Source organism: Hypanus sabinus, chromosome 23, assembly GCF_030144855.1.
Source record: "Hypanus sabinus isolate sHypSab1 chromosome 23, sHypSab1.hap1, whole genome shotgun sequence".
NCBI classification, from domain to species: domain Eukaryota; kingdom Metazoa; phylum Chordata; class Chondrichthyes; order Myliobatiformes; family Dasyatidae; genus Hypanus; species Hypanus sabinus.
This window is the reverse complement of record NC_082728.1, coordinates 63,948,472-63,976,002: the sequence shown is the minus strand read 5'-3', so window position 1 is coordinate 63,976,002 and position 27,531 is coordinate 63,948,472. Positions and strand designations below refer to the sequence as shown.

Genomic DNA, 27,531 nt, shown 5'->3' with positions numbered 1-27,531 from the left:
TGAGCTATGCCTAGCCACACAGTCATGGATATAGAGAGCGTAGAACAATGGGCTAAGCACACACCCCTGAGGTGCACCAGTGTTGATCGTCAGTGAGGAGGATATGTTATCACCAATCCAGATTGTGGTCTTCTGGTTAGGAAGTTGAGGATCCAATTACAGAGAGAGATGCAGTAGCCCAGGTTCTGTAACTTCTCAATCATGATTGTGGGAATGATGGTATTGAATGCTGAGTTATAGTCCTGACATAGGTGTTTGTGTTGTTCAGATGGTCTAATGCCGTGTGGAGAGCCTTTGAGATTGCGTCTGCTATTAACCTATTGTGCCGATCAGCAAATTGAAACGGGGTCCAGCACATTGCTGAGGCAGGAGTTCAGTCTGGTCATGACCAACCTCTCAAAGCACTTCACCTGTTGATGTGAGTGCTACCGGGCAATAGTCATTAAGGCAGCTCACATTATTTTTCTTAGGCACTGGTATAACTGTTGCCTTTATGTAGCAAGTGGGAACTTCCACCAGTAGCAGTGAGAGGTTGAAAATGTCCTTGAATACTCCCGCTAGTTGGTTGGCACAGATTTTCAGAGCCTTACCAAGTACTCCATCGAGACCTTCTGCCTTCTGAGGATTCACTCTCTTTAAAGACAGCTTAACATCAGCCTCTGAGACAGGTGCAGCAGGGATCTTCACAGCTGTGGTTATGTTCTCCCTTTCAAAGCGGGCATAGAAGGCATTGAGTTCATCTGGTAGTGAAGCATAGTTGCATTCATGCTATTGTGTTTCACTTTGTAAGAAGTAATGTCTTGGAAACCCTGCTAGAGTTGTTGTACATCCGATGTCATCTCCAACCTCATTCGAAATTGCCTCTTTGCCCTTGAAATAGCCCTCAGCAAATCATACCTTCAGAGACAACGCACCACCTGGTTCATCCACGGCTTTTGGTTTGGGAAAGTACAGTTAGTCTTTGTAGGCACACACTCATCCACACATGTCTAAATGATTTTGGTAACAACTGCAGCATACTTACCTAGATTCGAAGATGAATCCCTGAATACCATCCAGTCCACTGATTCAAGGCAGTTCTGTAGGTGCTCCTGTGCTTCCCTTGTCCATACCTTCTTGGTCCTCACTACTGGTGCTGCAGTCTTCAGTCTCTGCCTTTACTCAGGGAGTAGAAGTACAGCTAAGTGATCGGACTTCCTGAAGTGAGGGCTTGGAATAGCATGGTAGGCATTCTTGATGGTGATGTACCAATGGCCCAGTGTGTTGTTTCCTCTAGTATCCTCTAGCAAGTGATCTGTTGATGGTAATTGCTTAGTAATTTTTTCAGACTGGCCTGGTTAAAATCCCCAAAATCGATAGTGAAGGTGTTAGGGTGCGTTGTTTAGTGCATGTTGACCCCATAGCTCAGATCATCTGAAGCCTGATGATACTGGCCTGAGGTAGAATGTATACCGCTATCAAAATGATCCCAAAAATCTCCCACGGTATGTAAAAAGGACGGCACTTAACTGGTGAGCAGAATTGAAACAGTACTTATACATTTGTGACCCAAGAAGAGTTGATCATGAGGCATACTCCGCCACTGCTTTTGAGAGACCTCTATTGATCTATCTTGATGGTGTATAGTAAACCCATCGAGCAGAATCGCGCATCTGGTATGGAAGGGGTTAATCAGGATTCCATGAAACAAAGGACACATGGTCCTAATGTCCCTCTGATTCAGCACCCTGGCTCTGAGGTCATCGATTTTACTATTTCCTTTGTATTACTTCCTGTTTAATAATATCTTTCCTATAACAGGATAACCAAAATTGAACACAATCCTCTAAGTGTAGCCTCACCAGCATCTTGTACAAATGCACTATGACCACCCAGCTTTTATACTCAGTGCCCTGACTGATGAAGGTTAACATGCTAAAAAATCTTCTGCACTTCTGTGACTCAATTTTCAGACACCATGCACTTACAGTCCAGGTCCCTCTGTTTTAAGACACTGCCCATGTCTCAACTGTTTACTGTGAAAGTGTTACCCTTGATTTGATTTTCCAAAATGCAACACTTCACACTTATCCAAATTAAACACCATTTGCCATTTCTCAGCCCACTTATTCAGCCGATCAAGGTCCCCCTGTAATTTTTGGTAATTCACTTCACTGTCCACTATACTACCTATTTTAGCATCATCTACATATTTACTAATCGTGCCTAATACATTCTTACTTATTATTATGGGTCCAGCACCAAGGCAAGACACACCGCTAGTTACGAGCTTTCTATCTGCACAACAACCTTCCACCATCTCCTCGGCCATCTCACTTTTAAAAGCGTCCCCCTTTCCAGACATCCCTTTGCCTGAAAAAAACCTACTCCAATCAAATTTTGCAAGCTTGTCTCATATTGTCAAAATTTGCCTTACCCCAATTTAGAAGTTGAACCTGCAGGCCAGTTCTGTCCCTTTCCATGAACTATTTAAAAACTAATAAGGACTTCCAGTAAGATGGCAATTGCTTAGCTGCTCCGAACTTTTGTTCCGTTATTTTCGCTATCTTTGCACTAAATGTCTCCATTTTTTAAACCTTAGTTAGGAACTTTACTTGGTTTCTTTCACTTGCCTGTGAACATATCTACCTTACAATGTCTAACAAGAGTTCTAAATCCAGGAGAAAGGAAGTTTCGGCTCTGCCGTCTGAGACCCTCGCTGCGCTGGAACAATACCGAGACGATACTTTAAAGGAATTTAGAACCGCTTTCAAACAGCTGGAAGCCAAACTGGATCGGATCAACGATAGAGTGGACGAACATGCTGAACACTTATCTCGCATTGATTCGACTTCTGAAGATTTAGAAAGTCATGTTCGATACTTGGAGACTCTCTGTTCCAGCCTACAGGGAAAATATAACAAACTCCTTTCCAAAATGGTGGATCTCGAAAATCGGAGCAGACGTTGTAACCTTCGAATTCTTGGGTTGCCAGAGGCCACCGAACAGGGATCAACTGTGAAGTTTTTCGCCGAGTTTCTCTGTGAGATATTCGGGAAAGATTTGCTTCCGAACCCGCCTGAGCTCGAAAGGGCACACAGGGTCTACGATCCCCCCGGAATTCTGGGCTCCCGCCCGCGACCGGTAATTTTGTGCTTTCATCAATACCAGGTAAAACACCGTCTGATTATGGAGGCACATCGCAGAGGTACTTTTAATTTCCAAAATACAGTCATTCGCTTTGTGGAAGGTTTTGCACCCCAGATCATAAAGATGCGCGCTGAGTTTAAAGGCGTAATGAAAGTGCTTTTTAATCGTGGTTTTAGACCCTCTCTTCACAATCCTGCCGATTTACGAATCACGCTTAATACTGGAAAATATAAGTGGTTTAAGTCAGTGAAGGAGGCTGAGGCATTTGTTGCAAGTCTTCTGGCTATCCAGCCATCTTCGGAACCCGATCGGACCTCCTAAAATGGTGGATAAGTACTTCTCGTAGTAAAATTACTTTTCCCGGACTCAGACTTTACTTGAATCACTCAGACACTATTTATTGAAACTCTAAGGGCTGTTGACAATCTCTCCCTGGATTTGGTGTGTCTTCTTTAAATAGACATTCTGTGCTTAATGTTTCCCTATGGACGTTTAAATAGTACTTGTGTAATCTATTTTATTCTTGTATAACTTTATCTATAGAGTTCTACAATTGACTCTAATTTTGGAGGTTTGAAGTCTTTATTGAAGGCTGTTTGTTGGTTCACAGTTTAACTGCTGATTTTTATTTATTTATCTATTTATTTATTTATTTATTTATTTCGCCCTTTTTTAATTTTTGATTTTTTTCCCTCTCTGTAAATGGTTGATAAGTACTCTTCTTGAATCTATAATTTTCCCCTTCCTCCCTTTTTTTCCCTTTCTCTTACTTTATTCTTCCATAATTTTTCGCGGGTAGGTTAGTTTTGGTTTTCTTCCGATTTTCTCTGTATTAAGTTTTATATTTCTGCAGAAGATGTTCCAATTTGTAGCTACGTTTTCTAGTGCATAAACTAGTTACTATTTGCTATAGTATTTATACGGAACTGCTGTTAATGACACAGATCTGGAAGTTATATTTGGGTTAATTTTTTTGGTAGAGCTAGCTGCTTTTTTTGGTAGCCGTCTAGTTTTGGGTTGTGTGGGTGGGGTGGGTTTTCCAGTTCCAACATCACTCACTGTATTTATTGTTTGTCTTTATTGCTCAGGACATGTTTATATTTTGATTTTACGAATCTATGTTTACATTTCTGCTCCCAGACTGCTATTGTATTGCTTGACTTTTTATATGCCTGCTGCCTTTTATGCATTAGTAATTGATAATGGCTAACGCACTTAAATTCGTGAGCTGGAATGTAAAGGGATTGAATCACCCTGTTAAAAGGAGGAAAGTATTCTCACATATTGAACAACTCAAAGCTGACATTCCTTTCCTTCAAGAAACTCATATTCGTTGTTTTGATAACTCCCGGCTTCTGTCAAAGTGGGTGGGTCAGCATTTTCATTCATCCTTTGCCACTAAAGCTAGGGGAGTCTCCATTCTTATTAACTCAAATATTCCTTTTGAACTCCATAATAAAATATCTGATACAAATGGCCGTTTTATTATTGTTTCTGGTAAACTATATAACACTAAAGTTGTACTAGCAAACCTGTATGCCCCCAACTTTGATGATGTTAACTTTTTCAAACTTTTTTTTCCTCACTACCAGACTTAAACTCATACTCTCTTATACTGGGTGGTGACTTCAACTGTTGGTTAGATCCTAATCTGGATCGATCGTCCTCTGTTACCAGATCACCTACTAAATCTGCCTTAGCAATCCAATCGTTTCTCTCTAATTTTGGTATCTCTGATAGATGGCGTTTCCTTCATCCTACTGAGAGAGATTACTCTTTTTTTTCACATGTTCACCATACCTTCACTAGAATTGACTATTTCTTACTCGATAACCAACTTATTCCATTGGCCTACTCTTGTGACTATCAGAGTATACTGATCTCTGACCATGCCCCAATTACTCTCTCTTTGAACTTTCCTGGTCTCCCTCAGAGGATTAAACACTGGCGGTTTGATTCAACTTTATTATCGGATGATGATCTTTTAAAATTTATTAAGGATCAGATAACCTTTTATTTTAACACTAATACATCACCTGAAGTGTCATCCCAGATTGTCTGGGAAGCCATGAAAGCATATCTGAGGGGTCAAATAATCTCTTACACAGCAAATCTCAACAGAAGATACTGTGCAGATCGATTAGACCTCATTAACCAGATTAAAGAATTGGATCAACTGTATGCTCAAACTAAGAACCCTGAACTATACAAGAAGCGTGTAGAACTCCAAACTAAATTTAACCTTCTGTCCACTCAACCTGTCGAATGCCAACTTCTCAAAAGGAAGAGTCGCTTTTACATTCATGGGGATAAGTCTGGTAAATTTCTAGCCAATCAGCTGAGGCGTTCCAAAGCCAAACAACATATTACAAAGATCCGGAAGGAGAACAGAGACTTTACATCGGATCATTTAGAAATTAATGACGCATTTAAAAATTTTTATTCTCGGCTTTATTCCTCTGAATCTTTGAATGACAATATCTCTGTTGATCAATTTTTAAAGAATCTGAATATTCCTTCACTTTCATCTGATCGTAAAGCCAAACAATGCGCTTATATCATCAGAAGAAATATCTTATGCAATTTCTACACTGTGCTCAGGGAATCTCCTGGACCTGATGGGTTCCCTGTAGAATTTTATAAATCATTCCCTTCACTCCTTTCTCCTCAGTTACTTTCAGTATTATCTGACTCTTTTAATTACGGCAAATTGCCATCCTCTTTTAATGAGGCATCTATTATTCTTCTATTAAAAAAGGGTAAAGACCCAACAGGGTGTTCCTTGTATAGGCCGATTTCTTTGCTCAATAGTGATGTAAAGATCTTAGCTAAAGTTTTGGCTTATAGATTAGAAACCGTTATTCCCTCTATTATCTCTGATGACCAATCAGGTTTTATTAAAAACCATCTCCTTTTTTTAACATTCGGCGTTTATTTAATATTTTATATTCACCTCCAACTGGGATTCCTGTATGTGTTATTTCCCTCAATGCGGAGAAAGCATTTGATCGTATAGAGTGGAACTACCTTTTTGCAGTCTTAGAAAAATTTGACCTCGGTCAAAGTTTCATCTCTTGGATCAAATTGCTGTACCTGTGTCCTACTGCCTCTGTTTTAACTAATTTTCAGAAATCCCAGGTATTCAATCTCAAACGTGGCACCCGTCAGGGATGCCCCTTAAGTCCCTTTCTCTTTGATTTGGCTATAGAACCTTTGGCGATAGCATTTCGAAATTGTCCTGAATTGACCGGGATTTGGAGAGGGGGTGTTGAGCATAAAGTTTCTCTTTATGCTGATGACTTATTACTCTTTCTCTCAAATCCGTCTACATCCTTACCTCCAATGTTTTCACTTCTTGACCAGTTTAGCCAGATCTCTGGCTATAAACTTAATTTACGTAAGAGTGAACTTTTCCCAATTAATAAAGAAGCACAAGAATTAACATTTCGTGATCTCCCTTTTAAAGTAGTCCATAATCAATTTACTTATCTTGGAATTACAGACACAAGGAAGTTTAAAGATCTCTTTCGTGAAAGCTTTGCCAATCTTTCATATACTATACAGCAGAGTCGGGTACAATGGTCACCTCTATCTATGTCTTTGGTAGGTCGTATTAATGTTGTTAAAATATATGTTCTCCCCAAATTTTTATACTTATTTCAATCTATCCCAATTTTTATTCCTAAATCTTTTTTTGATTCCTTAGACTCTATTATTTTGTCATATCTGTGGAAGAATAAGCACTCTAGAATTAATAAAATCCATCTCCAAAAATCTAATAAAGAGGGTGGCATGGCTTTACCTAACTTTCGTTTATATTACTGGGCAGCTAATATACGTTGTGCTACCTTTTGGTCTTTCTTCCATGGCTAACCCGAATGCCCTAATTGGGTGGCAATGGAGTTGAGCTCCACTAAAGAATTATCTATCTCTGCACTTCTTGGCTCTGCACTCCCTAGTAGTCTGTCCAGATTAATAGCTAATCCTCTTGTTAGACACACTTTGCGTATATGGGCTCAGTTTAGGAAATGCTATGGTTTACATGGTTTTTCCGTTTCCAGCCCTGTCGTACATAATCACCTTTTTTTTTTACCTACCACGTACAATTCAGCATTCCATGTTTGGTATAGGAAAGGCATTAGACATTTTGAAGATCTTTTCATTGATAATCGCTTCATTTCTTTTCAGCAGCTCTCTGTTAAGTTCAATCTGCCCAATGCTCATTTTTTTAGATATCTCCAAATTAGATACTTTATTGCTCCTTTAATTCCTAACTTTCCTGAAATGCCTGCGAAAAATGCTATGGACTTATTTCTTTCCATTAATCCACTAGGTAAAGGTTTAATATCAATTATTCGAGATAAATTAGCAGCCTTACGACGGGCCCCTGTGGATAAAATTAAAATGGCATGGGAGCAGGACTTAAATACCTCCTTATCTGATGAGAGCTGGGACTCGATTCTCAAATCGGTTAACTCAACCTCTCTTTGTGCTCATCATTGCCTTTTACAATTTAAGATTGTTCATAGAGCCCATATGTCTAAATCTAAACTATCTCAATTCTACCCTAACATTAGTCCACTTTGTGATAAATGCAAGAGGGGCGTGGCCTCTCTCATCCATATGTACTGGTTCTGTCCTAGCTTGGAGAAATTTTGGAAAGATGTCTTCACTACGTTATCGCATATTCTGAATCAGCACCTAGAACCAAACCCCTTAATTGCTTTGTTCGGTTTCTGGGGCGAGACAGATTTACGTCTGAGTCCGACCAAATGCCGAATATTATCCTTTGCCTCTCTCCTGGCTAGACGCTTGATCCTCCTCAGATGGAGAGATGTTGCCCCGCCCACTCATGCTCAATGGCTTAACGACATTATGGCCTGCTTGGACCTCGAAAAAATTCATTATTCAGTTCTTAATTCAGATCTAAAGTTCCATAAGGTCTGGGGACCTTTTATTGAGTACTTTCATAACCTTCTTCTTGACTAGGGTTTTTTTCTTTTCGGTCCCTTGCTTTCAGCTCCTTTTTTTTCTGGTAGTAGGCATTATCATCATCCTCTGTTGCTGAGTGTATTGGAGTTTGACTGTCCTGATTTATGTTCTCTATATTGTGTTGTGGTTGGTCTGGGGTTTTTTTTTGTGTTGTGGGCTTGGGGAGGATACTAAGTTTACTTGTCTTCAATTTAGGTGCTTTTTTTTTAATTCTCTTTCTTTGTATCATATTGTCATTGTATGCTTAATTTTGCACTGTATTAATGTTCCTCATTTGGATTTGGGGTTTTTTAATTTGTAAAATGTATAAAAAACTAAAAATAAAAAAAACTAATAAAACTATGGTCACTGGTTGCAAAGTGCTCCCCCACTATCACCTCAGACACCTGCCCTGTACCATTATCTAAGGGTATGTCAAGCTTTACCCTTTTCTTAATAGGGCCCTCTACTTATCGAGCCACGTCGCCCAGCAAACCCCCAATTTAATCTGAGCCTACTCACAGGACAATTTTACAATGACCAATTAACCTTCTAACTGGTGCATCTTTGGACTGTGGGAGGAAACCAGAGCACCCGGAGGAAACCCACGTGGTCACGGGGAGAACTTACAGATTCCATACTGACAGCAGCAGGAAATGAACCTGGGTCTCCTCTGCTGTAAAACACTGTGCTAACTATTAGGATACTGTGCCACCCTACATTTAAGGGGAACGTGAAGGGAAACTTCACGTGAGAGTGGTGAGGGTGTGGAACACATGTAATAGAGGCCTTACTGAAATCCAAATACACCATGTTTACTATCCTACGCTCTAACACAGAAGACTGTCTGTCCTTCATAAACCCAAATTTTGCAGCTGCATGTTTATCTTATCCTTAAGAATCCTCCCAATAACTACCTACCACAGACATTAAGCTTACTGACCAACAGTTTCCAGGTTTTAGATTTTGCAGTCCTTCTTGAATAAAGGCTCTCCTCCAGACTTCGCTAACAATGACAGGTGAGATGCCAGAAGTCTAGAGGAGAGCAAATATCTCAGCTCCCACAACTTCTTCTGTAGCCTCACACTGTGTTCATAGGTATACCTGGTCAGGCCTATGAGACATCTACTTTCATTACATATTTGGAGTTATACAGCTACAACATGTAACAGGCCTTGGACCTGGACCACAGCCCTCCAACCCCTCTCATCTGTGTACCTAGCCAAACCTCTCTAAGATGTTGAAATTGAACCTGCATGCACCACTGCTGCTGGGAGCTTGCTCCATGCTCTCTCCATCCTTTCAGTGAAGAAGCTCCCTCTCATATTCCTCTTAAACATATCATCTTTCATCCTTAACCCATGACCTTTAAGTCTAGTTTCACCCAACCTCAGTGGAAAAAAACCTGCTTGCTTTTAAACCTTAACTATAATTTTGTAAACCTCTATCAAAACTCCCCTCATCCTCCTACACTCTTAGGAACCTAGTCAACCTTTCCTTATAATTCAGGTCCTCAAGTCCCGGTAACACCCTTGTAAATTTTCTCTGCATTCTTTCAACCTTATTGATGCCTATGATGTAGATCATAGGTGTCAAACTCAAGGCCCGCGGGCCACCGGCGTACAATTACATCCGGCCCGCCAGATCATTTTAGATAGATCTATTATTTTAATTATTAATGGCCCGGCGATATGAAGCCTATGACTGTAAGTTAATACCAATCATAAAAATAATGCTTGCTCAGCAGTCTTCTTCATAAGAAACGGAATTTGTGAAGTGAAACACTTTGTAGTTATAGCAGAGACTGAGACACATGAGAACAGGCTGAAAAAACAGAGGCAATGAAAGCTGCGTTCGCATGTGCCCGACTGATCCGGCCCACATGAAGCTGCATTTTGCCCAATCCGGCCCGTGACCTAAAATGAGTTTGACACCCCTGATAGATGACTAGAAATGCACATAATATTCCAAATTACACTTATACCATTTAAACAACAATGTAACATCAACTCTGTACTCGATACTTTGATATATGAAGGCCAAAAATTTTCTTTATAACTCAATTTACATGAAATTCCACTTCCAAGGAATTCGGAATCAGTATTCACAGATTTATTTATTTATTGATTGAATTATTAAGCTTGGAATAGGCCCTTCCGGCCCTTCGAGACAAAACCGCCCAGCAAGCCCCGGATTTAATCCCAGCTTGATCATGGGACAATTTACAATGACCAACCAGTACATCTTTGGACTGTGGGAGGAAACTGGAGCACTCGGAGGAAATCCAGACAGTCATGGGTGGAACATACAAGCTCCCTAGAGGCAGTGGTAGGAATTGAACCTGGGTCACCTGTACTGTAAAGCATTGTGTTAACCACTAGGCTACCATGTCATCGTAATCACCCTAATCTACTGCACTCCTCATTGCTCTACTAAGTCCTGCCTTGGTTTGTCCTCCCAAATGTGCAACATTTCATACTTGTCTGCATTAAATTCTATCTCATTTTTTTCAGTCCACTTTCCAGCTGCCTTATAATATCCCTCTGGATTCTTCTAAATCCTCACTGCCAAAAGTAATCTCATGCCTCTTTTTTCACACTCCTGGTTTCCTTCTCATATACACACTTACATCTCCTATGCTCTTCCAGGATTTCACGGTCCCAACTGCCTGTATCTGATCCATGGATCCATTTCCCTGGTCAGGGACTCAATATTTATTGTCATCCAGGGTTCTTTACTCCTGCAGGCTTGCCTTTCAAAGGAATATGCAGACATTGATCTCTCACTATCTCAATTTTTAAAACTTCACAACTGCCAGAGGTCCCTTTGCCCAAAACAACCTACTCCAATCAATTCTTGCAAGTTCCTATTCAACATCATCAAAATTCACCTTAACCCAATTTAGAACTTGAACTTTTGAACTAGTTCTTATCCCTTTCCAGTAAACATTTATAGCCTGCTACAACTATTGTCACTGGTTCCAAAGTGCTTTTCCACTGTCTCCTCAGTCATTTTTCCCAATTTATTTCCCAAGACTAAGTTAAGCTTTGCTCTGGTCCAATTAGGGCCCTCTGTATGTTGCCCAAGGAAACTTTTCTAAACACTCCATCAAAGTTCTTAACTGCTACATTACCATACCATACTATTATTCCTTCAACTCTTCTTAATCTTCCCGCTCACTTGTTCTTCTAATTTCCACTGACAGTTTAGGGATCTTAGTACAACCCCAACAAGGTGATTATCCAGTTATTTTCAAATCTATCCATAAAGTATCGTAGGATAATCATGCAAGAACAGTTACTACCCCTCAACCATTAGGTTCTTGAACAAAAGAGAACACCTTCACTTACCCCTTCATAGAAATGTTCCCATAACCAATGGACTCACCTTCAAGGACTCTTCATTTCATGTTCTCATTAGTTATTGCTATTTATTTATATTTTAAATTTGCACAGTTGGTGTCTACTGTACTCTGGTTGAATGCTCTAGTCGGGAAGTCTTTCACTAATCCTGTTCTAGTTACTATTCTACAGATTCATTGAGTATGCCCACAAGAAAATGAATCTCAAGGTGTATATGGTGACACATATGCACTGTGATAATAAAATCTACTGTGAACTAATGCAGTGATTTTTCCTTTAATCAAAAAATGTAAAGCCCTCTCCTCTCTTTCCCACCTGAAATACCTGTACCTTGGAACATTGAACTGCCAACCCTTTCCCTCCCTTAGCCATGTTTTTGAAATGGCTATAATACCTAAGTCTCACCTAGCTATCCATGCCCTGAGTTCATCTGCCTTAACAGCCAAGACAATTTAATCCCATAGACTCTCTTCATTCCTTGCTGAGCTCCTGCCTGTCTTGACTATTCAACCTGCTGTCAATGACTTCTGCATCACTTTCCAGCCTTTCATTTATATCACTATTGCTTAGGGATACACACCCCTGAAGATCTTCCCAGAAGGATATTGGTTCTTCTCCAATTCAGGTCACTTCTACCTCAAAAGAGATCCCAATGGTCCAAAAATCTAATTCCCTACACCCTGTATCAATTTTTCAGTCATGCATAATTTGCCATATGCTCCTATTCTGACCCTCACTGGCAGATGGTACTGGAAATAATCTAAAGATTATTAGTCTTGATGCCCTGCTTCTTAAGTTCTTCCCTCACTTCCCTTATTTACTCTGCTGGACCTCATCCGTTACTGTACTTATGTCATTTGTGCCAACGTGCATGATGACTTCTGGTTACTCCCAATTCTTCTTGAGAATGTTCTTCAGCTGTTCTATGCTTTAAGTAAAGATTATAAAAAACAAAACAATATCTCTGAAGTGTAAAAAATAATTTAGATTTCAGGTTGAAATGTTAATTGTTCCCCTCCTTGTAGACACTGCCTGTGCTGCTGGGTATTTCCAGCAAATTTGTTTTCATTTCAAATTTACATCTTGCTATTATTCTGTTTTTCATTTCAGCACTTAGGATTTGAACCATGTTTTGGATGCTCTGGATTCTAAAAAGTCACCTCTAAATACTAAAATCATTTGTACGAAAAAAATCTTGCAATAAACAGATAACACTTTGTTTATAAAGTTGAACATCACTACTACACTGTACCTGAGAGATGACAGAAGCGAGGTACAGACCGTGGCATCAGTTTCTCAGCCTGGTGTAAACAGACCACATTGGCAATCTCTTGCTGACACAACTGAGTGCTCGCCCTGGCCAATGCAGACAAGGCATCTTTTCCTATTATGTCACAATTAGGTGTGAAGTCATTGCTGGTGGGCTGAGGTGCCCCTCCTACACTGCCAGTATCACTGTTCTTTGAGTCCCCTTTCACCTCACTGATGTTTCTGCTGCTGGAGAGATTACTTTGAATAGGGTTGCGGAAGTGGATTCTTGGACCAATTCTGTATCGCACTACAGGCTTCTGCCTCAATAAGCTAGCCCTCAGTACACTGGCAGTGCTGCTTAGATGTTCCACGACCAATCTCCCAGCATTCTGCCGTTTGGGCCCCAGGTGTCGGCTGTCAGAACTGTCCACCTCAATGCCGTCTGGTAGTTTGGTCCTCTTCTCTCTCCCTGTCTGTGGACAATGAACAGCAACACACAAGTTAGAAACCTTGTAAGAAGTTTAGAACTTCCACACACAATTCTATTTTCACCAAGTTTTTTGACTCTACAATGGAATTCAGAATGACTTTTGTACTTTCAAAGAACCATTTAAGAAATTTCTCCCTTCACAAATGACTCAACATAAAAATAAAATAACATGTTGCAAAACCTCCATCTACATAAAATTATCACATTATTGTTAAAAAGAGCAGTTCTTCTGCAGTTTGGAGGGGAAGATAGCTTGGTACATACTGGTAGTAATGACATAGGAAGAGGTCCTGAAAAGAGAATTTAGAGACCTAGGCAAGAAAGACCTCAAAGTTAGTCATTTCTGAATTGCTACCTGTGCCACACGCCGGTGACGGTAAAAACACGATGATTTGGCAGATTAATGCATGGCTGAGAAGCTCTTGCAAGGGGCAGGGCTTCAGATTTTTGAATCATTGGGATCTCTTCTGGGGAAAGTATGACCTATACAAAAGGGATGGGTTGCACTTGAACCCAAGGAGGACCAACATTCTCACGGGCAAGTTTGTTAGAGTTTAAACTAATTTGGCAGGGGGGTAGGAACCAGAGCAAAAAGACTCTGGATAGGACAGATAGTTAAAAAAGAACAAATATAGCGTGCAGTCAGACTGTCAGGAAGGGCAGGCAAATGATAGGACAAAATTGCAGCCAGTGCATCAGGGATGCAGAATCAAAAAGGGTACAAAATATAGTACTTAAATTGTTAGATCTCAGTGCACAGAGTATAAGAAACAAGGTGGATGATCTTGTTGCACTTTTATAGATTGTTGGGTATGATGATGTGGCCATCAATGAATTGTGGCTAAAGGATGGCTGTAGTTGGGAGCTGAAAACCCAAGGTTACACAATGTCTCGGAGGGATAGGAAGGTAGGCAGAGGGAGTGGTGTGGCTCTGCTAGTAAAGAATGGCATCAAATCATTAGAAAGATCTGACATAGAAATGGAAGACATTGAATCCTTGAGGATTGAGTTAAGAAACTGCAAGGGTAAAAGGAACTTGATGGCAGCTATATACAGGCCTCCAAAGAGTAGCTGGAATGTGGGCCACAGATTACAACCGGTAATAGAAAACGTGTGTCAAAAGAGCAAAGTTATGATAGTCATGGGAGATTTTATGCAGGTACATGGAGAAAAACAGGTTGGTAATGTATCTCAAAGACAGTGAATTTGTTGACTGCTTACAAGATGGCTTGTTAGAGCAGCTTGTCATAGAGCCAACAAGGTGACCTACTAAACTGGATTGGGTGTTATGTAATGTGCAGGAGACTTAAAAGCAAAGGAAACTTTAAAGGCAGTAATCACAATATGATTGAGTTCAACTTGAAACTTGATCAGAAAAAGTAGTCTGATGTAAAAGTATTTCAGTGGAGTAAAGGAAATTTCAGCAGTACGAGAGAGGAGTTGGCCAAAGTAAACTGGAAGGAGATGCTGGCAGAGATGACAGCAGAGCAGCAATGGAAAAATGAGAAATGTACAGGATCGATGTATTTTCCAAAAACAAAGAAATACTCAAATGGAAAAATAGTACAACCATGGCTGACAAGGGAAGTCAAAGCTAATGTAAAAGCAAAAGAGAGGGCATACAACAAAACAAAAATTAGCAGGAAGACAGAGGATTGGGAAGATTTTAAAAATGTACAGAGAGCAACTAAAATAATAATTAGGAGGGAAAAGATGAAATATGAAAGCAAGCTGGCAGACAATATAAAAGTGGATAGTAAAAGCTTTTTCAAATATGTAAAAAAAATAAAAGAGAGATGAGAGTGGACATAGGACCACTAGAAAATGAGGCCGGAGAAATAATAATAAGGAACAAGGAGATGACAGATGAACGAAATGAGTACTTTGCATCAGTCACCACTGTGGAATGGTAGCTGCCAGCAATGGTGGTGGACTGATATGATGGGATCTTTTAAGAGACTCCTGGATAGGTACATGGAGCTTAGAAAAATAGAGGGCTATGAGTAACCCAGGGTAATTTCTGATGTAAGTACATGTTTGGCACAGCATTGTGGGCCAAAGGGCCTGTATTGTGCTGTAGGTTTTCTATGTTTCTATGTTTCTTAAGCAAATTTCCTTCCTCCCCTACTTCCTCTATTCCCCAATCTGCATTTTATCTCTTCTCACCTATCATTTCCTCCTTCTTCCCTTTTTCCCTACGGTCCACCCTCTTCTTCCATCAGATTCATTCCTCTCCTGCTTTTGATCTTTCCCACCCACCTAGCTTCAGCTATCACCTTCCAGCAAGCCTTGCTCCCTTCTCCCCACCTTCTTTATTCTGGCATCTACCCCCTTCCTTCTCAGCCCTGAAGCCCAAAACGTCGACTATCTATTCATTTCCATAAATGTTGCCTGACCTGCTGAGCTCTTCCAGCATTTTGTGTGCTTTACTTTGGATTTCCAGCATCTGCAGACAGTCTTGTGTTTATTAATTTTCCTGCATTCTTGCACAGTTTTGCCTAATTTTCATGGTTTAGAAAATAACAACTATTTAAAGAGGAAGAGTTGAGGTTGACCTCATACATCACAGTCTTGGATTACACTTGTCTTGCAGTATTTGGATTTGAACTGTCATGCTCCAGCAAAGGACAAGCATTTGAACAGAAGAGAACCAGCAAAATGAGAGATGAGTAACATCTGAAATGTACTGGATTGTTACAATGGATACAAGAACTCATGGGGTTTAATAAACTGGATAAAACAGTGAATGACAAAGTGGGAAAATAGTAGGAATAAACAAGTCACTTTTGGATTGGCACACTATAGATTAACGCCTGCAAACTCTCAGTGATTGAACTACTTCTAGAATCTATATCAATAATAACGAGACTGAGTACAGCATATGATGCAAAATCAATGGGAATGATAGGAACGCAAGCTCTGCTGAAGCATATAAAGAAGCCATGAAGAGATACAATGTTGACTTGAACAAGATGATAGGGCCCTGAAGAGTGAGGTGCAAATACAGAATTCCCTGAAAGTAGTAACAGGTAGACAAGGTGATGAAGGCAGGATTTGGTGCATTTGCCTTCATCAAGCATAGCACTGAGTAAAAGTTGAGTCATCATATTACCACTGCACAAGATGTTGGCGAGACTACATCCAGAAGAGTATTGTAAACACAAGAGATTCTGCAGATGCCAGAAATCCAGAGCAACAAGCACAAAATGCTGGAGGTACTCAGTAGGTCAGGTAGCATCTAGGGAAATGAAAAAACAGTTAATATTTTGGGCCTTTCTTTGAGACGCTTCTTCAGGACTGGGAGGGAAAGGAGAAACTACCCAAATAAAAAGCTGGGAGAGGGAGAAGGAGAACCAGCTAGGTGAAAAGTGGACCATGAGATAAAGGAAAGAAGGAGGGGCACTAGAGGGTGGTGATATGCAGGTGAGAAGAGGTAAGAGGCCAGAGCAGGGAATAGAAGAGGCAGGAGGGGAGGAAAAAAACTACCAGAAGGAGAAATCAAAGTTCATGCCATCAGATTGGAGGCTACCTAGACAAAATATGAGGAGTCGCTCCTCTACCCTGAGAGTGGCTTCGTCATGGCAAAAGAGGAGGCTCTCAACCAACATATTAGAACGGGAATGGAGATATTAATTAAAATGGTTGTACACAACGAAATTCTGCTTTTGACAGTTGGAGCAGAGAAGCTTGACAAAACAATGCCCCAATTTACAGTGGGTCTCACCAATGTACAGGAGGCTACATCTGATGCACCAGATACAATATACAACCCCAACAGATTCACTGGTGAAGCATTGCCTAATCTGGAAGGACTGTTTGGCACCCTGAATGGAGGTAAGGGAGGAGGTGAATGGACAGGTGTTGCTTGCAGGGATAAGTGCTAGGAGGAAAATTTGTGAGAGTAATGGGGAGAGGCAAATGGACAAGGGAATCACGGAGGGAGCAATTCCTGCTGAAAACCAGGGGTGGGGGGGGGGGGGCAAGTAAAGATATATTTGGTGGTAGGATCCTTTTGGAGATGGCGGAAGTTGCAGAGGATGATGTGTTGGATGTGGAGCCTCATGAAATAGTAGGTAAGGACAAGAGGAACTCTATCACTGTTAAGGCAGTGGGAAGATGGGGTGAATGCAGATGTTTGAGAAATGGAAGAGGTAAGAGTGAGGGCAACGTTAATGGTAGAGGAAGGGAAACCCCATTCTTTGAAGGAGGAAGACATCTATGATGCCCAGAAAGGAAAGCTGCACCCTGGGAACAGATAAGGAGATGAAGGAACTGAGAAAAGGGAAATAGCATTTTTATAACAGACAGGGCAGATAGAAGATGTCAGTCAACAGTTTGTCTCCAGAGATGGAGACAGAGAGATTGAGAAAGGGGAGGGAAATGTCAGAAATGGACCAAGTGAATTTAAGGGCAGGGTGGAAGGGTTTATGGCAAAGTTCAAGAAATTGATGAGCTCAGCATGCACACGTGAATGAAGCAGCACCAATGTAGCAGAGGAAGAGTTGGGAAGCATTATTGGGGAAGGTTTGGAATATGGACTGTTCTACATAGCAACAAACAGGCAGGCATAGCTGGGGCCCATGCAAGCTGTGCCACGAGTCTGGAGAAAGTGAGAGGAGCCAATTTGTTGAGGGTGAGGACCAGTTCTGCCAGACAGAGGAGGGTGGTGTGGTGGAGGGTAACTGGTTGGTTCATTCAGTGGCATCACAGATAGATTAGTGAAGATGGCTTTTAGCACAATTGCCTTCATCAGTCAGGGCACTGATGACAGAAGTCGGGATGTTATGCTGTAGTTATACAACATAGCTGATGAAGCTGCATTTGGAATATTGTGTTCAGTTTTAGCCATCCTGTTATAAGAAAGATGCCATTAAGCTGGAAAGTATGCACGTGATTTATAAGGATATTGTAGGACCCAACAAACTCAATTATTGAGAGGGGCTGATCAGGTTGGGACCTTTTTCATTAATGAGAACCTTGGATAACATGGACCAAATGGACAGAATGATATGTTTCCTTGCAATGTGACTCTATAACTCTATATATTTATTTGCATATCTTCCTACTTCTATACACTAACGTGTCCAATGGGCCGATCAGCCTGACTTCAGTGGATGGCAAGATTTAAGAGTCAATTATTAAGGTTGAGATTTCAGAGAAATTGGTCATGTATAATAAACAATAAGAAGTCAGCACGGTTCCATTAAGATCTTGCATGACAAATCTGTTAGAAATCTTTAAGAAGGTAACAAGCAGTTTAGATAAGGGAGAAACAGTGGACTTCATTCATTTGGATTTGCAGAAAGCCTTTCACAAGGTGCCACTCAGCACCATCAGCCCATTGTCTCCAGCATTATCTCCAACCTCATCAACACTGGGTATCTTCCATCCAATGGCACCAACCTTATAGTTCTCTTACTGTTCACTTCTACCTTTAAGAAAGCCAATCCTGATGAAAGGTCTCTGTCTAAAACAGTGACCGTTGATTGCTTTCCATAGATGCCACCTAACCTGTTCATCTCGTCCAGCATTTTCTGCATTTTAGTCTGTATTTCTAGTATCTCCAGAATCTCGTGTTTATGATAAAGTGCTGAACAAAATAAGAACCATTGTACTAGCATGGATAAAACATTGGTTGACAGGAAAAAGTGGCCCATTTCAGAATGGCTGCTGGTGACTAGTGGTGTTCCACTAAGGTTTGTGTTGGGATTGCAACTTTTCACTTTATACATTAATGATTTGGATTAATCAACTGAGGACATTGTGGCCAGGTTTTCAGACAATACAAAAATAGGAGGAGGAACAAGTATTGTTTCAGAGGCAAAGGGTCCGCAGAGGACTTGGGCAGCTTAGGTGAGTGGGCAACTTGGAAGTTGGAGGTGGAGTTAAGATGGCGCTAAACGGCGACTCCTTTGCTTGCATCTTCGGAAACATCTCTATTTCCATCTTTAGTATCTTTATTTTTCCCTTTCAGGGTTCTTTTGAAGACCCTGAGCTGGAATTACGTGCAGACTTTGGTTCTTTGCGGAAATGCGACTTGTTCTCGGGGTTTCAGGACCGGCCATTGTTTGGCATGCTAAGGGTTCAGCCTGAGAGCCTGGCTCAAATTCGAAAGCCTAAGATCTCAGGGCTCTCGAGATGGGTGGATCAAGGGTCGGTGTCAAAGCAGGAGACTCGTGTGTCATCGGAGAGGCCAGGAAACCTTTCACCGTGGGCCCGAAGACCCAAGATCTTTGTGATCTTCAGGCACAGAGCTCATAAGAAGCAATAAAGTGGACTTTTTAACATCATAAACCAGCGGGTTATTGTTATGTCTACCACCAGCTGTGAAAATGGGGGACACCTCCCTCTCCCTTATTACAGAGAGAGAGAACCTGTGGTTTGTTGAATGCCGGATGAAATGTGATTTAATTGGGGTCTTTGGGGTAACTGCAAGATCTGTAACTTTGCTATCACCTAGCTCATGCTTGTGCTAGGTAGCAAGTGCATTTGTTTTTGCTGGGGGGAGGAGGATCATTGCTTGCTACTGCTTACGCGTGGGAGGGGGAAGCTAGGAGGGACTTTGGGATTCTCATGTTTAACTTGTTCACTTTGGGGCATTTCTCTGTTTTTGTGGATGTTTGCGAAGAAAAAGCATTTCAGGATGTATATTGTATACACTTCGCTGACATTAAATTGGACCTTTGAGCCATTGAAATAAGTGGCAGATGAATTAAAGCATATGGGATTTTGCACTTTGGTAGGAGGAATAAAGGTGTAGACTATTTTCTAAATAGGGAGAGAATGCAGAAATAAGGGGTACAAAGGGACTTGAGTCCAAATTCAGGATTCCCTGGAAGCTAACTCACAGGTTGAGTTCATGGTAAAGAAGGCAAGTGCAATGTTAACATTCATATTGAGAGGACTAGAATACAAAAGCAAGGATGCAATGCTGTGTTCTATAAGGTGATGATCAGGCCGCATGTGGCATACTGTGAGCAATTTTGGGCCCTCTACCTAAAGATCTACGTGCTAACTCTGGAGGCAGTTGAGAGGCTATTCACAAGAATGATCCCAGGAATTAAAGGGATTAATGTATGAAGGGCTTTTGCTGGCTCTGGGCACATATTTGTTTGGACTTCAGAAAAATAAGGGGATCTCAGTGAAACCTATCAAATACCAAAAGGCTTGGATAGACTAGACATGGTAAGTATAGTATAAGTAGAGTATAGGATCTGAGGGCAAGGACTAAGTATGTCCCTTTAGAACTGACATGAGGAGGAATTTCTTCAGGAAGAAGGTAGTAAATCTGTGGTATTCTCACCACGGAGGACTATGGAGGCAAGTTATTGGGTGTATTTAAGGTAGGGATTCAAAGGTTCTTGATTGGTTTGGAAGTGGGGGGTTCAACATTACAAAGAGAAGGTAGGAGAATGAAGTTGAGAGATAAAAAGAAAATCACTCATGACTGAATGGCAAAGCAAATTCTGCTGCAATATCTCATGGTCGTTAATGTAATAGATTACAACCTTGAAGTCCTGCTTTCTAACTTTCCATCTGACTCCATAAATCCTCTTTGCAGAACCTGATCACACTTTCTACTAATGTTGTTTGTGCTGACATGGAACACAACTGCTGTTTCAAAAAGGGTGATCTTACTCCTACTTCCATGATCCTGGATCAAGGAGGCAACATGCCAATCTTGTTCATGACCACAAACCACATTTTCTCCTTTTACTACTGAAACTATACAAAGATCTGAAAATCTCCACACCAATGCTATCATCTGCAATGAGGCAATGTCACTACCACAGATTTAATGACCCACATGCACCTCCTCTGCCAGACCATTGTATCATCAGACCTTTGGGTGTCCAAAGACATCCTCAACTTCTAGGCCACTCATGTTCAAAGATGATATGGTGGTGAGTTAAAATGTTACAAAGCCCTCAGGAAAGTTTATCTCAAGGAAACAAACACAGACATCACAAAGTCAGAGAAGCAAGTTCTCTGTCAAGGTTTCAGCCTTAAAAGTGAAATGAGAACAAAGGAAAGAAAGGGAATTAACTCCTGCCTGATCTACAAGGAAACAGCTTTCTGCAAGAAGTTTGAGGACTTGGGATCCATATCTCTGCCTGAAAATCAATGATAGCAGTTTAAGGGAGCACAATATAGGGGAACAATATGCCAACTAAGTACATTGCTGACAGTGAAGGCAAGGGTCACAATATTTCACATAGAAGATGTGCTATGGAAACATTTTGCCTTTTTTTAAGATTCAAGATCGTTTATTGTCGTTCTTCAGGACACAAGTGTAAAGGAAAAGAAAATGATTGTTTTTCCGATTCCAATACAGCATTAAAAAAACACGATAAATACAAACAACACAATTAATATAAATATATATACACATAGATTGATAACATGCACATAAAGTGACACTAGATACAGAAGTATCTATACATAAGGTGACTGTCAGGAAATGATAAAATAGTATGGTGGGTTGTGTGGGGGGGGTGGGTTAATAGGTGGAGGTGTTGATCAGCCTGACAACTTGTAGGAAGTAAATGTTTGTGAGCTTCTTTTGGTATTTCTAAATGGAACAAAGAATATCAAGGTTAAAAGACCAAAAGTACAAGATTGTACTATTCTAATCACTCCATACAGTATGTCCACAATGTCAGGCCTCAATTCAAGATGATATTCATAAGAGCAACAACTTATTAAGGTTTCGTTACGAGAAGTATTTTACACATTGTTGGAAAGTGAAACAACTACACAAAACAATACAAATGCATAAACTACTAAACGATGCGAGGTACAAAAATTAAACTGTGAAGTCTCTCTGCATTACATATAAAACAAACTTAGCATTGTCCTGTAGTTAAACAGATAACTGAGTACTGTATAAGTGAATCTGAAGAAAATCTATTTCTAACAGCAGAAAATCTTCACGATATTCAACCCACTTGTAAGATTGAATTTAAAACAGAGTAAGAGTTCTGAGGCTGTGCCTGAAAGATACCATGGTGTTTTGCTGGGAGCTAAAAGTTCAGTAAATGTTTCTAGCAGGGCTGAACTAATTTTTATTGGACTGGAAACATTTAAAACGGATGTGGTTAGTTATAAATTACTTGATTCACACATTGGACATATGAAAAAAAATGATTATTGTCTGTAACAAATGAATTCACAAATGACACCAAAATAAAATCCAGATATCAGAATCTAAATGGTGGCCATTTCAAAATAAATTAATTTGCACTGAATCAAGCAGCTCACTAAATAAATTCATGATTTGAGACCTGTACATTGGCAGATGCTCAGAAGCTGAGAACTTTAAACAACTTCTCCATTGTAAAGCAAAGATTTGCTTAATCCAGTAACTGCAAGGAAACAAAATTATGCATTTAAGATGGATATATTGAGAAATTTTTCTCTTTCAGAAGTCAGTGAATATTTCTACTCTCTACTCCCGAGAGCTATTGTGGCAAAATCACTGAATACAATTAAGTTGATTTTGATTTGTGATCTATTAGTATTATGCAGTACGGGCAGGAAAATGGAACTGAAGTAAAGCTGTAATCACCATGATATTAGGTTTGCTAAGGATATTGGGGAGAGTTTAAACTAGAATTGCTGGGGGGTGGAAACCAAACTGAAGAAACAGAGGAAGGGGCGTTTGGTTCACAAATAGAGAAAACTTGTAGGCAGTGTGAGAGATAGAATAGGCAGGTGATAGAGAAGGGATGTGCTCAGACTCATGGTTTGAGATATGTCTATTTTAATGCAAGGAGTATCATGAAGCGGATGAGCTTAGAGCATGGATCAGTACTTGGAGCTGTGATGTTGTGGCCATTACAGAGACGAGGATGGTTCAGGGGCAGGAACGGTTACTTAAGAGTGCCAGGCTTTAGATATACGAGGAGAGGATGTAGTTGATCTGGTATTAGGAAATGAACCTGGTCAGGTGTCGGGTCTCTCAGTGGGAGAGCATTTTGGAGATAGTGATCACAAGTCTATCTCCTTTACCATAGTATTGGAGAAGGATAAGAGCAAACAAGTCAGAAATCATTTAGTTGGAATAAGGGGAAATATGAAGCTATCAAGTAGGAACTTGGAAGCATTAATTGGGAGCAGAAGTTCTCAGAGAAATGTATGGCAGAAATGTGGCAAATGTTCAGGCGATAGATGCGTGGCATTCTGCATTGGTACGTTCCAATGAGACAGGGAAACGATGATAGGGTACAGGAACCATGGTATACAAAATCTAGTCAAGAAGAAAACCTTATGATTGGTTCAAAAAACTAGGTAATGATACAGATCTAGAAAATTATAAGGCCATCAGGAAGGAGCTTAAAAATGAAATTAGGAGAACCAGAAGGGGCAATGAGAAGGCCTTGGCGAGCAGGATTAAGGAAAACCCCAAGCCATTCTACAAGTATGTTAAGAGCAATAGGATAAGACCTGAGAGAATAGAACCAATCAAGTGTGATAACGGAAAAGTGTGTATGGAACCAGAGGAAGTAATGAAAGATGCAGAGATGGCAGAGGAACTGAATGTGCATTTTGCATCAGTCTTCACAGTGGAAGATGTCAAGAGTGTCAGGAAAGTGAGGCTTCTGCAGTGAAAATTATGACTGAGAAGGTGCTCAGGAAGCTTAAAGGTCTGAGGATGGTTAAACCTCCTGCACCCTCGGGTTCTGAAGGAAGTAGCTGGAGAGATTGCGGAGGCGTTAACGATGATCCTTCTATAATCGAAGGATTCTGGCATTGTACTGGATGACTGGAAAATTGCAAATGTTACTCCACTATTTAAGAAGGGTGGGAGGTGGCAGAAAGGAAACTATAGACCTGTTAGCCTGACATTGGTGGTTGGGAAGTTGTTGGAATCGATTGGTTGGGATGAGATTATGGCATACCTGCAGGCACGTGACAAGATAGGCCAAAGCCAGCATGATTTCCTGAAAGGAAGATGCTGCCTGACAAACCTACTGCAATTCTTCGAGCAAGTTACAAGCAGGGTAGACAAAGGAGATGCAGTAGACATGGTGTACTTGGATTTTCAGTAGGCCTTTGACAAGATGCCACACATGAGGCTGCTTAGCAAGATAAGAGCCCATGGAATTACAGGGAAGTTACTAGCATAGGTGGAGCATTGGCTGGTCGGCAGAAAACAGAGAGTGGGAATAAAGGTTTCCTATTCTGGCTGGCTGCCAGTTCCCACTGGAGTTCCACAGTTGGGACCGTTACTTTTTACAATGTACGTCAATGATTTGGACTATGATATATATGGATCTGTGGCTAAATTTGCAAATTATATAAAGATAGGTGGAGGAGCGGGTAGTGTTGAGGAAACAGAGAGCCTGCAGAGACACTCAGAGAGTTTAGGGGAACAGGCAAAGAACTGGCAAATGAAATACAATGTTTGAAAGTGTATGGTCATGCCCTTGGGTGAAGAAATAAATGGGCAGACTATTATTTAGATGGACAGAGAATTCAAAATGCAGAGATGCAAAGAGACTTGCAAGCCCTTGTGCAGGATACCCTCAAGGTTAACCTGCAGGTTGAGTCGGTTGTGAAGAAGGCGAATGCAATGTTGGCATTCATTAGAGCAGGGATGTGATGTTGAGGCTCTATAAGGCACTAGTGAGACCACACTTGGAGTATTGTGTGCAGTTTTGCGCTCCTTATTTTAGAAAGGATATGCTGACATTGGAGAGGGTTCAGAGAAGATTCATGGGAATGATTCCAGGAATGAGAGGGTTACCATATGAGGAACTTCTGGCAGCTCTTGGGCTGTATTCCCTGGAGTTCAGGAGAATGGGGGGAGGGGGGGAGATCTCATAAAAACATTCCAAATGTTAAAAGGCCTGAACAGATTAGATACGGCTGTTGTAAACTTCTTTTGATCTACCTGACGCAGACACTACATACTATGGTGAAAGTAAGTTTTAACTCTTTATTAGCAAGTTACTCAAGAAAACCCTCCTTAAGCACTTTCTCTCGGAGGCTTCTTCGAGGGTCTCTCCTTCCTGAAGCAAATACAGTTCTTTTTATATAATGCAGTCACATACACAGATACATGTGGGTTCACCCCCTTAGTTTCTGTACAGACGAGTATTGTTAACTTTATCAGTCATAAATTGTTTGTATAACAGTCTTAATTGCTACTATGTCTGGATACAGACAAGCACAGGCAAGCATATCCAAAGCCTCCTGCCCTTGAAAATAGCCACTCTTTTTTATGCTTATCTTGCAGGTGCCATAAGGAATACAAGGCAAGATAGGTTTCTCACAGCAATTAATCAAGCAATGATACAAGTTACTCTAAGCAAAACCGAAGTTAAGCGCAGATCACATACCAAGGATGACGTCACCCACTCAGCTTATCTTACGAGAAAGCACTGGGATTCTATAGTTTTTTCTCAAACTCTTAGCTGCTATGACCCTTACAAAAAATAGCCAAGGTCACAAGTGGCCTATGAGATGCTAACTTCTTAATATTACATGGCAAAGTTATTTCCCATGGCAGGGAATTCTAGGACAAGAAGGCACGACTTCAGGATTGAAAGACGTTCTTTTAGAACTGACATGCGGAGAAATTACTTTAGTCAGAGGTTGGTAAATCTGTGGAACCTGTTGACATGAGCAGCTGTGGAGGCCAAGTCTCTGAGTGTATTTAAGGCAGAGGTAGATAGGTTCTTGATTAGCCATGGCATCAAAGGGTATGGGCTGAAAGCAGGGGAGTGAGGATGACTGGATGAAGTGGAACTGCCCACGATTGAATGGCAGAGTAGGCTCAATGGGTCGAATGGCCTACTTCTGCTCCTAAATCTTATGGTCTTAAGTAGCAAAGGTACTTAATAAATACTTTGCTTCAGTATTCACACTGGAAAAGGACATTGGGGATTGCAAGGATGACTTACAGCAGACTGAAAACTTGAGCATATAGACATTAAGAAAGAGGATGTGCTGGAGCTTTGGGAAAGCATCAAGTAGGATAAGTCACCAGGAACAGACAAGATATACCCCAGGCTACTATGAGAGGTGAGGGAGAAGACTGCTGAACCTCTGGCAATGATTTTTGCATCATCAGTGGGGGCGGGAGAGGTTCCCGAGGATTGGAGGGTTGCAGATGTTGTTCCCTTATTCAAGAAAGGGAGTACAGATAGCCTAGGAAATTATAGACCAGTGAGTCTTACTTCAGTGGTTGGTAAGTTGATGGAGAAAATCCTGAGAGGCAGGATTTATGAAATTTGGAGAGGCATGATATGATTTGCAAATAGTCTGCATCACTTTGTCACAGGCAGGTTGTGCCTTATGAACCTGATTGAATTTTTTGAGGAAGTGACTGAACATATTGATGAAGGTAGAGCAGTAGGTAGAGTGGATATGGATTTCAGCAAGGCATTTGATAAGGTACCCCTTGCAAGGCTAATTGAGAAAGTAAGGAGGCATGGCATCCAAGGAGACATTGCTGCGTGGATCCAGAATTTGGTTGCCCAAAAGTGGTGTGCCTCAGGGATCTGTTCTGGGACCCCTTCTCTTTGTGATTTTTATAAATGACCTGGATGAGGAAGTGGAGGGATGGGTTAGTAAATTTGTTGATGACACAAAGGTTGAGAGTGTTGTGGATAGTGTGGAGAGCTGTTAAGGTTACAGCGGGTCATCAATAGGAAGCAAAACTGGCCTGAGAAGTGGCAGATGGAGTTCAACCCAGATAAGTGTGAGGTGGTTCATTTTGGTAAGTCAAATATTATGGCAGAATAGAGGATCAATGGTAAGACACTTGGTAGTGTAGAGGATCAGAGGGATCTTGGGGTCCAAGTCCACAGGACACTCAAAGCTGCTGCACAGATTGACTGTGCGACTAAGAAGGCATACGCTGTATTAGCCTTCATCAACCATGGGATTGAGTTCAAGAGCTGAGAGGTAGCGTTACAGCTATATAGGACCCTAGTCAGACCCCACTTGGAGTACTGTGCTCAGTTCTGGTCACTTCACTACAGGATGGATGTGGAAACTATAGAAAAGCTGCAGAGGAGATTTACAAGGATTTTGCCTAGATTGGGGAACATGTCTTATGAGAATATAAGAACATAAGAAATAGTAGCAGGAGTAGGCCATCCGGCCCATCTAGCCTGCCCCATACAATAAGATCATAGCTGATCTGTCCGTAAACTCAGCTCCATCTCCCTACCTTTTCCCCATAACCCTCAATTCCCCTACTATGTATAAATCTATCCAACTGTATCTTAAATATATTTAGCGAAGAAGTCTCAACTGCTTCCCTGGGCAGAGAATTCCAAAGATCCACCACTCTCTGGAAAAAACAGTTTCTCCTCA

The 27,531-nt window shown here is 40.9% G+C and overlaps 1 protein-coding gene across 2 annotated transcripts in view; it reads right to left on the bottom strand.

The window, feature by feature from the left end:
• xylt2 (xylosyltransferase II) overlaps window positions 1-27,531 on the bottom strand; it is a 275,890-nt gene that overhangs the window by 223,757 nt on the left and 24,602 nt on the right. For both annotated transcript variants that reach the window (XM_059949008.1, XM_059949009.1), the window contains exon 2: window positions 12,715-13,186. In XM_059949008.1, coding sequence (XP_059804991.1) covers window positions 12,715-13,186 — 472 coding nt within the window. The remainder of the gene's footprint in view (window positions 1-12,714; window positions 13,187-27,531) is intronic.